Source organism: Enhydra lutris, unplaced genomic scaffold, assembly GCF_002288905.1.
Source record: "Enhydra lutris kenyoni isolate GAN:26980312 unplaced genomic scaffold, ASM228890v2 scaffoldscaffold8, whole genome shotgun sequence".
NCBI lineage: Eukaryota > Metazoa > Chordata > Mammalia > Carnivora > Mustelidae > Enhydra > Enhydra lutris.
Window position 1 is genome coordinate 29106005 of NW_019154092.1, and position 15850 is coordinate 29121854.

General features: G+C 39.3%; 1 protein-coding gene across 8 annotated transcripts in view; it reads left to right on the forward strand.

The window, feature by feature from the left end:
* LOC111142434 (dystrobrevin alpha) overlaps positions 1-15850 on the forward strand; it is a 258816-nt gene that overhangs the window by 161859 nt on the left and 81107 nt on the right. For all 8 annotated transcript variants that reach the window (XM_022495559.1, XM_022495554.1, XM_022495555.1 and 5 more), the window contains one exon: positions 4959-5172. In XM_022495559.1, the coding sequence (XP_022351267.1) occupies positions 4959-5172 (214 nt within the window). The remainder of the gene's footprint in view (positions 1-4958; positions 5173-15850) is intronic.

Below are 15850 nucleotides of genomic sequence, written 5' to 3' on the forward strand. Positions count from 1 at the left end.
TCTATTTTCATTTATTCATGAATACAAGCTATTAGGCATTACTAATGTCCAAAATTTACACTAATACTATTTTTAAGATTCTGTGAAGTACTAAATACTACTTTTAAGAATACATGTTTATATTTGATATGGATAATGTTAGCCAAATAATTTTATTATACAAACTGTTGCTTTATCTAGTATATTAGTATAAAATATATGCAGTAATATAGATGAGGAAACCCCACTTCCTAGGCCTGTGCCTAATAGGTGCTTACGATGGACAGTTAAAGCTTGATGGATATTTAGTAAAGTGTGCACAGTGCCATCTAGTGGTGCACAGTCATCACTGCACAACATTTTCTAAAATGATTTGATGGCTTAAGAGTAAACAACATGTTTATACGACTGTCAGACTTTTCAAACAGACTTCCTAATAGCTTCCTTATGACTCTCAACTTAGCACATTTCTTAGTGTTCCTATTTCATTAAGCAAAAAGCTTGTGATACCCTTTCAAAAATAATGAATGGATGTTAAGTAATTATTTAATAACTTATTCACAAAGCGCCACGTGAAATGCTTTATATGGATTATCTCATTTGATCCCCTCAATAACCCTGCAGTGGAGCAGCTGTTTTTTGTTGTTTTTCTGGAGCAACTCTTATTGTCCCCACTTTACAGATGTGGAAACTGAAGCTTAAGGATGTTAAGAGATTGCCCAATGTCAGTAGAAGTTGGTCGAACATACTGTCCAGGAACTTGCACAGTTCTGCACTGTGATCTGCAGCTCCCATACTGGTTACCAGTGAAAGTTTCCAAGAAGTCTCTGTGGAAGAGGGCCTTCCTCACCCCCCTCTACTGATCAACTGTGTCCAAATCAGTTCAAACTCCACCAACTCAGAATTCATGACAGACTGAATAGGATCCACTTTTATGGCTGGGATGTAGTTTAAGCTTCTTTTAGAGCACCTATATAATGTATGTGCAAAGTTGCATGTTAATTGGGTTATTAAATTTGGGGGGACTGTGCTGAAGCTTACGTTTGGAGTCACAGATCTTGTAAATTAGTAAGAAGAAAGTATGGCTATAAATCGAAGGTATTTAATTATTTTAACACTAACAGCTATCATTCATTGAGCACCTATGTGCCAACTCTGTGGTTAGCACTTGTCTATACTTTTTCTTTCTCCTCACTACAACTCTCTCTGGTTGGGATTCCTCTCCTTATTTCTAAAAAGGAAATAATAACATGTATAGGGGAGAAATAACTTGCCCACAGTTATCAGGGGAGCCAGTAGTGAAACCTCAATCTTTGTGATGACAAAATCTGCCTTCTGCCACTCTTGGAAGATAAGTATGTGTAATGTGCGTGATTACAGCTTTTTTGTGCACTGCCATGCCTCTGCAAAAATGCCAGCATCCCGGGGGGGCCCCGGGTGGCTCAGTCGTTCATTCGACTCTTGGTCTTGGCTCCGGTCATGATTTCAGGGTCAGGGAATCCAGCCCTGGGTTGGGCTCCATGCTCAGTGGGGAGTCTGCTAGAGAGTCTCTCCATCCCTCTCCCTCCGCCTCTCCTCTTCCCTTCTAAAATAAATAAATGAATCTTTTAAGAAATAATACCACCATCTTTACAGGATGCCTGGGTGGCTCAGTCGGTTAAGTGGCTGCCTTCGGTTTGGGTCATGATCCCAGTGTCCTGGGATCGAGTCCCACATCGGGCTCCTTTCTCAGCAGGGAGCCTGCTTCACCCTCTGCCTCTACCTCTCTCTGCCTGTGCACTCTCTCTCTCTGACAAATAAATAAATAAAATATTTAAAAGAAAGAAAGAAAGAAAGAAAGAAAGAAAGAAAGAAAGAAAGAAAGAAAAAAAAGAATACCACCATCTTTCCTGGGACCACAGCAGCAGGCTCCAGCCACTTCTGCCCTGCACGCCTGTCCATGTCAATTACTCTTTTCCCTTACAGTCTGAAATGATGTCTTTAAGCTGCATTTCTGAGCATGTCACTCTATTTAAAACCCGTGTCTTCATACTGTCAGCATAAAGACTCAAATACCTGCCAGAGCTACAGGGCTCCTCCAGCCTTATCTTGTTCCTCTGGCCTCTTCGCAAACCATCTCCTAATCCCATTTTGTACCTAGCACCCTGTCTGTCATGCTAGGCCATCATTTCTGATTATCTGTGTGATTGTGAATCATGTCTCTATCCCCACCTGACTGTTAGTTCTCTGAGGCAGGAACAACATCTTCGCATTCTGAACCCAGACAAATCCCCAAGGACTAGATCCAGAGAATCTCTAGATGAAGCATAAAGGGAATAAATATAGGAATCCCAGTTCCCACAGAAATTAATTTAATTCCTCAAGAAATTAAATAAACAACTTATAGATGCCATCTCCTTGGAAGTACTTTGGTTGCCAAATTGAAAAACTGGATGAAAAGCATTAAGAAACAAATAATTTCTGGCGCGCCTGGGTGGCTCAGTTGTTAAGTGTCTGCCTTTGGCTCAGGTCATGATCTCAGGGCCTCAGGATCGAACCCCACATCGGGCTCCCTGCTCAGTGAGAAGCCTGCTTCTCCCTCTCCCACTCCCCCTGCTTGTGTTCCCTCTCTTGCTGTGTCTCTCTGTCAAATAAATAAGTAAAATTTTTGGAAAAAAAAAAAAGAAATAAATTTCCTTGTTGTGTGATATCCAGAAAAGCTAACAAATTTGCCATCACATAAATCTGAATTGCTCCAAATCTAATAAACATTTAAGTATTTCAGTTAGAAAGTGATTTGCATTCTTCTATCCCAAATCAGAGATATGCTACAGAGTTGTGTTTGTTTGGTTTTGGGTTTGTTTTTTTTTTTACATGATTTACATTGTTCATTTGTTCAAGTGTAATGTACTGTCTCGGTGTATCAGGCACTCCCACAACTGACTTCGTGATTTTTTTCCCATTTAAGGAATACCGTCCCTGCTTTGTAGATGAGGAAAATAAAGCTCCAAGTCTCTGAGGTTAAGAGGGCATGCACTTGTAGGAGGAGAGCCATGTTTGGACGTAGGTGTTCAGACTTCAAGTCCAGTGTTTATTGGAAGATTCCCAAGCCCAAAATTCAATATATGTTAGTGTTGTTTTTTAAATATAGTGTTACACATGAGCAAAGAGGTAGGAAACTAAAACTTGGGAGTTGGTAGGAAAGCATATATGGAGTGCTCATTTCTCAGGAACTGAAACATAAGTACGTATTTCACTGAGAAAGACAACAGATTTGTTTTCAAATGCAAAGGTGTCATGAAAAGCGAACCTTAAATTTGGTGTCACTGAAGAGAAACTGGAATTCTCATACCTTGTTGTTGTGGATGGAAAATAGTACAACTATGTTGGAAAACACTTGGGAAGTTTCTCAGAAATTAAATGTACACTGACCATACCACCTAGGCACTTCATTTCCAAGTATTTACCAACAGAAATGGAAGCATATGTCAATACAAACATTTGTGCAAGATTGTTCATAGCAACTTCATTCATGATCACCCAAAACTGAAACAACCCAAGTGTCCATTAGCAGGTGAGTTGATAACCAAATTGTGACCTAAAAGAGTACTGCTCAACGGTGTAAAGGAAGAAACTATTGTTACATGCAACAGCACAGATGAGTTTCAAGATAATTATACCAAGTAAAAGAATCCAGACCCCTCCCCAAAAAAGAGTACATACTGTATAATTCCAGCTATATAAAATTCTAGAAAAGCATTTGGAAGCTCTATCTGTGGTTGCCTGGGATGGGAAGTGGGGTGAATTAAAAGGAACAGGAGGAAACTTTTAGGGGAGATGGTTTCTGGAATGTTATAACAGGACCTCAGCACAAACAGGGAAGAAAGAGAAATGAAATTCTTGATATCCTAGTGAAACTAACCATGACTTCAGCTTGGTGAGCTACTCAATAATATAAGCCAAAGAACTGTTTGTTCTTGACCAGGTTGGTCAAGGGATCTGTGTTTAAGTTCTGCTGCTGCCTTCTAGAGATTACTTTTCCTTTTTCCCCTGCCTCTCTTCCTGCCTTCCTTAACTTTTCCCCCTTTATTTCAAACCTTATACTACGAAAAATATATAAATAAATGAAAATATTTTAAATAAATGCAGGTTCGATATCTTTTCAAACACTAGAATTTGAGTGTGGTTTGCTCTTTCTTTTAAGGGGTCAGTGTGTGCCTTGGAAAAATGCTTTCAAGCCAGATAGACTTGTTAATTTTAATCACAAGTGCTGTATACTTCAAAGTTGCTAAGAAACTAGATCGTAAATGCTCTCACCACAGAAAAAGAAATGGTAATTATGGGACATGACGTGTTCGCTAATGCTACGGTGGCAATCACATTGCAATACAGAAATGTATCAAAATCAACATGTCGTACACCTTACACTTAAACTTACATGATGTTGTATGTCAGGTACATCTCAATATTTTTTTCAAATTTTTAATTTAATTTTTAAATTTTTTAATAAACATATAATGTATTTTTATCCCCAGGGGTACAGGTCTGTGAATCGCCAGGTTTACACATTTCACAGCACTCATCATAGCACACAGATCTCAATATTTTTAAAAAGTCAGAAATGGATTTGAATGCCAGTTTTGCCGTCCACTGGCCTTGGACCTTGGCATTTGTCAGTTAACTTCCCTCACTTTCTCTCACGTAACATAAAGATAGTAGTTGTATTTCAAGGGTCATTTTGAAGATTGGCAATAACCATCTACTGTGGTTTTCAGGAAATGATTTTCTTGCTATTAGACATATCAAGTCTTTGAGCTCTTCTTTGTCTCTGTACATTTACTGTGTCGTAACAACTGTGTCGACCCCTACAGAAATCGATCCCATATTGAAGGCTGTGAGGGTCCTCGACAAAACCAGGCCGACGGTACGTGTAAAATAATGAACTTAACCTTTCCCCGCATTTTGGGCTGATGTGTTCCCTCTGCTTTAATTGTGTGTAGTGCACCTGGTGGACATTTGGAACGTCATAGAAGCATTGCGGGAAAATGCTCTGAACAACCTGGACCCGAACATAGAACTCAGTGTGGCCCGCTTGGAGGCCGTGCTGTCCACCATTTTCTACCAGCTCAACAAGCGGATGCCAACCACTCACCAAATCCAGGTGGAGCAGTCCATCAGCCTCCTGCTTAACTTCCTGCTGGCAGCCTTTGACCCGTAAGCTCTCTCTTCGGATATCTGTTCCTCTCCACATGTTTGGTCTCTCCTTCCTCTTGTCCTTCTTGGTCTTTCTTCCAAATAATTTTCTGCAAGTAACCAACCACCTCTTTTTTTCTTGATCAGATACTTACCTCAATAAAGTCGCTCTGTGTGTAACGTCCATTTCAAATGCTCTGGAGAAAAACTAGGGAGTAAAATAGAGCCATAGGAAGTTGAGGACAGTCGTATTTTCTAGGCTGACCTTTATTTAACTCATCCAATGCTTCCTAGAAGCTATGGTTGTCTGAAAGTGTGGCATGATGGCATGCCTATGGAGCAGTTCAATGAAGCATAAAGTGGGAGGATGTTTTTAACTCTCTTCTTTGCAGATTGTCTAAGACAGTGTTTCTGAGGTGTCATAACAAGACCCTAGAGCAAACAGACAGAAATTGACAAGGGTTTCCTGACCAGCCTGGTGAAAGTAACCATGACTTGCATTACGGGATCCGTCAATAATGTGCCATCTAAAGCCATGTCATGCCGTCCACACAAGACAGTTGAAACTCAGCCACATTATCTTATAATTTCTTCTCATAGAATCAGAGGATTTCAGAGCTGGCTGAAATATTAAAGATTGTTCTTCCAAATCTCTCATTTTACAGATGAAAGACCTGAAGCACAAAGAGACTGTGGCTTGTCCAGTGTCTCTCGACTGGTTAGGGGCAGAGTAGGGATTTAGGTATTCAGCTAAGATTTCTTTTCCAAGGCATATGTGGCAGCCTTGTGAATTGTAAAAACTCCCCTGAATTACTTTATCAGCCTAAGATTTCAAAAGGTCTTTTGCTGATAGCCTCTAGTCCAGATATAGTATCAACATCTCCACTTTCACTACTGGTTTTGAATATTAAAAAGGAAAATTGCTAACTTGACCTTTCAGCGATCGCATTTTAAGACTCTCGAAAGATTTTGCTTAGTCTCATTGTCTGGCCAATGCCTGGAAATATTGAAGCCCGGCACTGGAGATGTTCCAGCCCAGCTAATGTTATTATGCCACTCATAAAAGTCACCAGCTGTCACTTTACAGCCTAGAGTGGTAAAAGAATTATTTGTGCTCAGTTTGACCAGTGTAGATTATTGTCTTGGGATGTTTATATTTTGAGTAATTCTTGAGTTGAAATAAACAGTTCTAAAATAAGCAGTTCAGCTTGATAGATCCCATGCTTAGCCTATGCAGACTTCAGAACTGATGTACTGCTTTGGCCTAATCACTATGGTAACCGAGTGGCAGTCAAGTAGGGGAGGCTATGGTTCCACATGACAGGTGACAGAATGGAACCAGGCTATGGAATGACTCTAAGGACATTTCCATCCTGCCCCCTTGACAAGAGCACAGAAGCTTCCAGACTCGCCGCTAACATCTTCAGGGCACTTATTTGTTTTAAGTGGAACAATGGAAAATATAAAAAGAGAACTAAAATTTTTGCCAAATCTTAGAGTATTCCTGAAGGATTCGTAAGGGCTCAAAGGTAAAAAATAATTTGTATCTACTCCGTAAGTACAGAAATGGGGCCAGATTAACAATAAGGAAGGGGGATTTTATGAAATACATGAGAGATGTGATATATACATATCTTATATTTTATATGACACAATATACTGTACCTCAGTACTTCTCATGTCTTGAGAAATATACAACAGACCATTCCTCAATACTTCTCATGTCTTGAGAAATATACAATAGAGTTAGTTTTTTATTTCTGTTTGGAAATATTGGGAAGATCACTTTGAAAAAAATGACCTGCATATATTCTCTAAACAGCTACTGATAATTAGTTCAAGATTGATGAGTGCTAAGCTTATGGACTATCCCAAGGTAAGGAAACATTGACATGAATATTCAAATGGAATTATTTGTTTGGCTCTTCCTCTTCTTACAGATAAAAAGGGCCCTGATGTATACTTCCAATAATCTCATTGTAGTAGATTTTTTTAAACATCCACATGGAGAAATCTCATTTTACAGATCTACAGACACATCCACGTAGAGACCCCTGTCTACAGATACTTCTGCCTTCTCTCTCTTGGCATAGCAAATGAGTATAGGCAGTTCTGCTGATACTCACATTTCCATCTGATGGCTTTTGAAATTCTAGACGATGTGAGATGTGCGCCATAAGGAAGCATCACTAACTGGGAAGAGAATATAACCGGAAATATTCACTTAGAAGTGAATGTAAGAAGAGAAACTTAAGAATAAAATGAATGTTCAATTCCATTTCTTAAAATAGTCAACTCCTATTTCTCCAAAGAGATCCAGTGTGGAAATCTGGTGTCACTTCCTACCACCTATCCCACGACAGAACCCAAGTGTTTAAGGAAGCCTTCTGCATGTTGGTAGATGTGAATGAGCCCTCGTACATCAAAGATAGGTTGTTGCTCTTATAGAATCACTGAAACATTTGGGAGATTTTCTCTCATGTGCGGTAATTTAAATGAACATATAAAAACCAGGGGGGAAAACTCTAAAATAAAAATTAAATCCTGCATTCTAAAGAGGTCATCTATATACATTTTTTAAAAAAGAAAGTATAGCAATTTAAATTCATGAAGAATGAGAATAAGAAATTGCATTCAGAGAAACTTGGTCATTGTTTTAGTAGTGCCTTAAAATTCACCAGACCCAGTGAGGCTGAGTCAGCCATGACAATGGTAACTTGAAACAAGGTTCAAAGCCCACTGCGCTTGGCTGTGGCCCTGAGAGCCAGACTTGCCTTCTCACAGCATAGTTCCCCAAAACAGCACTCCTTCCTTCTCTCCCCCCAAAAAACACCTTGCTCTCAGTTTTCACACGGGCATGCTTACTGCAGACCGCGGTCAGGCTTCTGGTTCTAAGTTGTCTCCGCCAAGTCAGCCTCTTAGGAGGTAGAGAGTGCATAGCTGCATATGCAGGATGATTTCTAGAATGTTAGGACCTAGCATATGTGCCCAATGGCTCTACTTATGCTTGTCATTCTGTCTCTGAATAGTCAGGCTCTTGAGTCTAGAAGATTTTTGTTCTTCCTGACTTCCCTTCTAAAAATGTCTGTACCTAGCAGGAGTCAAGCTGTCATCGATTACCAGCTGACTGCTAACAGGTCTTTCCACCCCAGACACTGTCTTCTCCAGGGTCCTTAAGAAAATGGGCGGATACACCTGGAAAGAGTGGGAAAAAAGGTGTCAAAATTAGGGAGCAGGGACCGAAAGGGAAGAAAGATATTGGGAAACAGCCTGAGCCTTTCTCTCCATCTTGTCTCTTTCTTCTGCACACCTCAGGAATGAGCCTACTGCCTTCCCTTATTTGCTGACCACCTGGAAGCAGCTCTTCTTCTCACCGTTACTGTTATTTTTAAGGAAATAGAAAGTAACGACAGTAAAACAACATGGCAGCAAGTTACAAGATGACAATATTTTTTTTTCAACAGATTTATGGAGGGATAATTGTGATCTTGATATTAATTCTTAGAAGTCTATAGTGGCCTTCGGGGCGGGGGGGGTCGTCACAGAACTGGTCCACTGGGAAGCCCTTCCCCTCTCCTGGCTGAGCTGACTTCCACTGGCCCCGACCCCACTGTTCCTCACACGTGAATCCGCTCTTCCGTTACGGTGCATGTCTTACTGTGTGTATGACCGCCCCCCGCAAACTATTGCCGAGCGGGGTCGTGTCTCTTTACATGCACAGCCCGGAGACCGTATCCAGCTCAGAATGAACTTGTGAATGAATGAATGAATGAATGAAGATCAATGATTGACTTTTCTTAGCTCATCACACTGATTTCTTCTCATTCTTTTTCTGAAATCAAGTCCTCCTAAATCTCTAGTATCTTACCAAGACTAGTGAATCCAACTTTGCCTGACACCTAGGTTCATAACCTCTATTTTTACTTCTGCTCCACAAGAGAAGAAAATCAGATGTCTATGGCTACTAATGTGGGGGTATCCTATTTTCACCAAAAAACATCATCATAGTTCTCTTACTCTCTTCTTACTTCCCTGGGAAACGTGAACAACTTCAGTCTGTTGACTTCATCTCTTTTCAGTTCACTAGAATCTTCCTTCTTAGGGAAGGTCCTTCTCAGGTAGATTATGTGATAGTGGCCTTGTTTTTAGCAAATGTTTTCACATATATTCAGTTATACGAATATCACAGTAGGACAGTGATAAATATTAAAAGGAACAGGGACATTCCTATGATGTCAAGCTATATTATTAATGCCACTTCTCCAATGATAGTAATAATATACTAATTGTAATAACAGCTAATGTGTTGTCAGCATTTTCTGTGTGCCAACAATCCTCCTAGTTTGACACAGTGTGACTACAGGTGAGGTGAGTGGGGGAAAAAAATCCTTTTTTTCAGGCATCAGGATATATTCAGCTCTATTCATGTTTTCTGTTTCTTTTTCTTAAGGAGAATTAATGTACATTTCCCATGTAGGTAGGAATGTGAGCCTACCCTACTTTTCAGGATATTTTTATCAGGCTCACATTCCTCACCTTTCCAGTTTGCTGTTATTTAGACAATCTGACAGAGCGTATATGAAGGAAATATTTGGATTTAACTTTTATTACATTGTAGATTTCGAGTCAGTTTTATGACAGTCATCCAGAACTCCAAGTCTATCGTATAATAGTCTTTCACAGGGAATACAAAATCCTGGTATTTTCCTCTCTGCTTGATGTATTGCACCTTGCTGAGCCATTTGAACATCCATTCCCACTGCTGAGCCCCCCTGCCCTACCCCCTGGCGCTACGAAAGGTACCAACGGTGCTATTTCAGACGCATGGATATAGAATGTTCTGGAACTCTGCCAAAACCCTTCTGCCTTTTGAGTTTTAAAGATGATTTTGATGTTTAATGCAGGACGTACTACAAGTACGTGGCCCTTCTCAGTGCACCAATGAAATATATCGTTCACGTTTGACACTGTGAGGATGTGTGAGAGCAAAGAAAGAAGAGTTCTATCAAACCAAATGTTCTCCTTTCTTTTTACTATCTATATGGCCAAAACTAGATACTTAACATAGTGTTTGCCTGGTGATTCTTTTTTCTTACTATGTCTTAAATTCAAGATTTCCACAGAACATTCTCCTCTAATCGCTAAAATTTTGTTCTAGTAGAAAAGAATTTGTTCCAAGATTTTCTACATGTCGCTAAAATAGGACTATAGGACTTCTTTTTCAAAGAAGTTTCACAATTGTAGATAAAATGAACAGCCTTAATGTCACTCACCTTTATGTCACACTTAGACTTGGTGTGAATGGCAAATGGAATTTCATAGGTGTAAAGTTCTGGCCCCTTCCATTCTGGAGAAACTCCTGGCAAGCTCACATGGGGAGGTGTTATGAAGAATTCTTTTCCCAAATGTTTTGCTAACATGAAGGGGAACCCAAAGAGATGCCACAGCCCACTGAGGGATTTCTATCTGTTCACATGTTAACTTCACTTACCCAAAAAACAAGAGTAATCATGGATGTGATCACTTCAAAAATCAAGGTGTCACACAAGTGCACAATCTAAAATTGAGGAGCGTAAGGTCAATTTTTTGTAACTTCACCCCAAAACTTAGCATTTCTCAATATAAAACTTAAGTGGTAGATCAAAATTTCTTTTCACATGTACATTTATTTATTTAATTAACATGTATTAAGAGCTTGCTTTGCGCTAAGTGCCACACACATTATGCTGGGGATGAAAGACGAGAAAGGTGAGATCCCCACCCTTTTAAAAATGTGTATTAAAATTAACTGGTTTTGACTCTTTTTGTCCAATAGACTATGAACCAACTTGGGGGGTAGGAGCCATACTTTATTCACCTTTATAGCCCCAACCTGTAAGGCATTGTCAATAAATATCTGTTGAGTTACAAAATCAGGGATCCATATGAACAAGATATTCCCAGATAAAGATGAGTTATGATAGAGGCATGTTGTGAAAGCCAGAGGAGGAAACAATTTTCTCAGTTAATTAAGCCACCAAAATGTGTGAGAAAGAGCAATTTGAGTTCTATGCTCATGAAAATGCTTACCAAATGTTTTTGTGAAATGTGTTGGTATAAGAAGAGTTTCTCGTTTTAGTACTCTTAAATAGAAAAATAATTCCTGCAGCCTGTTCCAAAAAGAATCAGTCAGAATTCAATCCATTTTCAAGGACTTAGAATTTATCATGGGATTCTATCATTTCAAACAGGAAACTGGCTTGGCAACCTGGAAAAAATTTACATTCTGTCCCGAATTCAGCCTAGCCTCCCAAACCTATCAATATCAATTTGTTGTTTTCCCTTCTTGTCAAAAGCAGATTTTCTCTCCCAGACAACTTTTCCTTGAAACCAATACCTTCTTAGTTCAAAGAAATCAGTTTGTCTCTGTGAGGTCATGAAAAAGCCCAGTGTAATGCAGTTTACTCACTTTTTATTATGATGAGTCAAACTTTAAAGTAATTTATGTTTTTAAGACAGAGACTCTACAGATCTTTGCATGTATTTAAACCAAAGGGTAAGTGCTTTCTGGTTTCCATTTTTAATCAGTCACCTCTTAGGAAGATTTGAAAATTTTCAGAGTGAGAAAACAAAGTATAAGGGAAATAAAAGATTTAAGGAAACACTGACTTATGAAGCAATTTCAGTTTATACTTTTGCTAATTTTTTTTGATAGTCTTAAATACCCTTTAAGGTATTAATTATATACTGGTGTAGCAATTTAACCTGTGTGGTTTTTGACCTCAAGCTAGAACGGGAAAGTGAAGTTTGCATTGGCAAGAGCTTCAGGATAACTGGCCTAAAAAATAGAATATATTCCATTTTGCCAAAATCTAAATAGTGGGGAAAAAGAGGAAAGCGATGGATTATGCATTGTGTTCTTGCTCCACATTGAAAGGGAAAATATTAAAATAAGTACAATTTTTACTTCAAAAATAAATAAATAAATAAAAATTTTTTAGGAAAAAAATGATAGGCTAATAGTAAATTTCATTTTAAATCACTCGTGTGCCTCTTACACTCCTGAAGAATCAGCTAGCAACTTTTGCTCACAAAGAACAGCGCACGTGATCCTGTCATTGATTCTAAGGCCCCGCCCACCCCGGAAGTGGACGGTCCTGACGGATACTTTTGTCTTCTGCACGTGGTATACTCAAACCCAGCTGGCTGTGCCCCGTCTTTCTTTAGGTGATGCTCAGAATTGCACGTGAACTTGGAGATGTGCTGCCATAGCGTTTCGTAAAAGCAAGGCAAGAGCATAGACTTTTTCTAGCGCTCTTCCTGGTGTTGCCGTTCCCAGGCTGTTTGGCCTGCAGCATTAGAGACAGTACATGTTTTTCATCCTCAGCACTCTTTGGCCGGTCCGCTTCTGGAGTTGTGGCCAATGGCCAACATTCCCATACGTGCCCTTTGACTGCTTTACTCCTAGAGGCATTGCGTGTGCAAACTCATTTTGGAACAATATGTGGCTTTCCTGCTCGTTCGCACAAAACTTCTGGGAACTTCCTGTTATCCATCTTCATGAGCTGGACTTTCCACTTCCTAGATACATAAGTGATTTCCCAAACTGTTCATGGATCAAATGGCCCTGGTAAGGGATGATTCCCAATGAGCATAACTCTTGTACTGTCCCCCTTGGGATATCCCAACAATTCCCTACTCCTTGTTTCCTTTGTTAACGACACTTCTCTTATCACACACACACACACACACACACACACACACACACACACAAATAGAGACCCTGATCCCAAGATGACCTTAAGTAATGGCTTTTGGTATGGAATCTTATCGAAGGCCTTTAGAAAATCTTTCTCCCCACCCCCCACCCCCACCTTTCTTCATCCTGTTAGGTCTACTGAAGATGTTCTTTAAAAAGACCCACATGTATTTAAGTCCTGGTTGTCAACCTTTTGCATTGTGGAGTCATTCATCTCCACTCACTCCCTAAATTTCTTCAAGGTTTATCCTGGGCTGAGCAAGGTCTAAACTCACCCAGCAGTGGTGTGCTTCCCAAAGATCTGCATTCCTGCATACCCCCTGAATCCTTCTTAGTGACAAGGGTCACCTTTGCAATCTGGCACGCTGGCTTGCATAACAATACATTCCAGTGGCCTAATTTCACCCTTGAGTTCCTGCAAAACTCTCATTGAGCTGCCCTCCGCTTGGTGATTTATCTAGATTTATTATGTCAATTTGGCAGAATAGCTCTGATACAACCACTCCTGGATGTAATAGCATTAATCTTGCATTTCCAAGAACAATACAGAACTGGCAATCTCCCTGTGATCTTCTTCATTAAAAGCTGAGGTTTAAGAATTCATTTGTGAGCTATCATCCTTTCAACCTATGGAGAACTCTCTGTGCCAGCATTATCTGTGCTCCATCCTCTTTCGTGAGTTAAATTGTTCTCTCCGATTCCTTGAAAGAAACTTGTATTGCTCTTAAAGTCTCACATATAATGTTCAATTTCTCTGAGTCATGAAGCCTACTTTATCACTTCATTGCTCCTCTTCTTCCACACTTGGTAGATTTCCCTGTTCTCACAATTTGAACCATGTTTCAGCCAAGGAAAGGGAACTAATTATTTCCTAAAATAAAATTTTTGATACTTCTGTTCATCCATGCAGTTGGGAATACAGTACACATGGAATAATTCTGAATGAGGCTTTTTTTACAAAATCATTGCATTTTTCTTACAGCTACCTACTCTAAAATTAGAAACAACTAAGTGAGTAGTCATTCCAAATTCCAGGGGCACCTGTTCTAATGATTAGTAATCATTAATTAACATAAGAAATATATTGTTCATTAATTTTGTGGAAGACTAAGTGGAAGGCGCTAGGAATTCAACAAATTGAGAAGATATGGTCTCTGTCCCCAAGGATGTCACAGTGTGGGGTCACATTACATGCAGACATGTAAATCAACAAATTAAGTTCACTCAGTGAGATAGGTGCCAAATAGTAGGTGAAAGTGGAAAGCAGAGTATTTGCCTGCACATTTCAGAGCGAGGTGAGTGATGATACTGAGCTGAGTCTTGATGAATAGGTAGGAGAGAGGGTCCTGGGCAAAGGTGGTAGGAAGGGCAGGGGCATTAAATGTGGGACTGGGGAGCGGAGTTTAACAGAAATGGTAGCAGGTGAGACTGGAGAGCACAGGTGAAGCCCTAACCATATCCTGTAGGCAAACAGCCAATCAGAGATTTAAATAATGAAATAATGTAGTTGAATCTGTGATGTGAGTGTGCAAGCAGAGAGGTCATTTAAGAAGTGACGACAGTGTTCACGCAAGAGCTGGTGAGGCAATGGCAGTTCAAATGGAAAACAGGGAATAGTTCTAACATACAGGTAGGAGGTATCGTTAACTGTCGTTAAATGTCCCTCAAACATTTATTCAAGTGGTGGGGAATTAAAGAAGAGAATGAAGTCAAGGGTAACCCCTTCCTGGGGGTTCATTTTTGGGTAACTAGGTACATGGTAAGTCTGATAACCAGAAGCAGGTTAGTAGTGGGTTGGTCTGAGTATGATGGGAACGCTTTGTGAAGAGCATGAGTTCTACTTTGAACATACTTGGTTTGACATGAGGTATCCAAGGGAAGATTATTTCTCATAAGTAAGTATATAGATCTGGTGCTTAGGCTTAGAAAGATAAATGGGAGAGTCACTGGATAGGGCTCAGTCAGTTTTACATTCTAACTGGCTGTATTTGAGGTCCTATGCTGAGTATGACAGCAACAAGGATGAATGACAAATGATCTGTCTCTGGAGTCCAGTAATGAACAAAGACACAATTATTTATTATATCTTGTTCTCCTAATGTGTCATAAATATGGACCTTCATATAAATGATTTATTCTATATACTAAACCCTTATCAATACTGACTTTTCTTACCTTTCAGCCCCATTATTATTTTGAATAACTCCTTTGATCGTTCTTAAGAATAGTAACTATGAAAGAAATGAATTACTAACGGGATACACTTTCTAATTCCAAGGACACAAGAATAAACAGTTTATCCTAGCTGGAAAATCATGTACCTGAAATATTACACTCGTTACAGTGTGCCCTTTATATCCCATTATATCACATTTTGTGAAGGACAAGTTAGTTATACTTCCTGAATCAATGAAGATTTGGCTGATCTGGTGTCATTTAGGTTGAAGGAGCTCTAACAGAGCTCTTCCTTTTTTGCCCCTTTAAAATATCAGCTCTCTTTGAAAAGTAAATGTATCACATACACACAGTCAGCTTGTGGGTCGGAAATGACGGGTGAAAAAAACTGTGATGGAAAATTCCCCATAGTTACTCTAACAAAATTCAGGAATTCTCTGACCAAAAAAAAATTCTTTCTGAAACCTTGCTTAAATAAGTTATAGAGACTGTGGAATCATCATGCATAAAATTATTTTATGAAACCCAGGGTGAAAATCATGTTCTGTAATTGTAATCTGTAGCTAAATAGTACATATCCCTCTAGATGCCAGTTTATGCTCTGAGCAAGTGACATACACAAACAATAACTTGAAGGTTCTGCTCTCTTGAAAAAAGGAAATATTGAATAGACAGCTTTTCAGAAATTTGTGTTGAATTGTATTCATGGTCTTTTCTAAAATGGATATGTTCACATAATGTATGCAGTTATAGTATCCTATGATTTCTACAGAACAGAAAATGTCA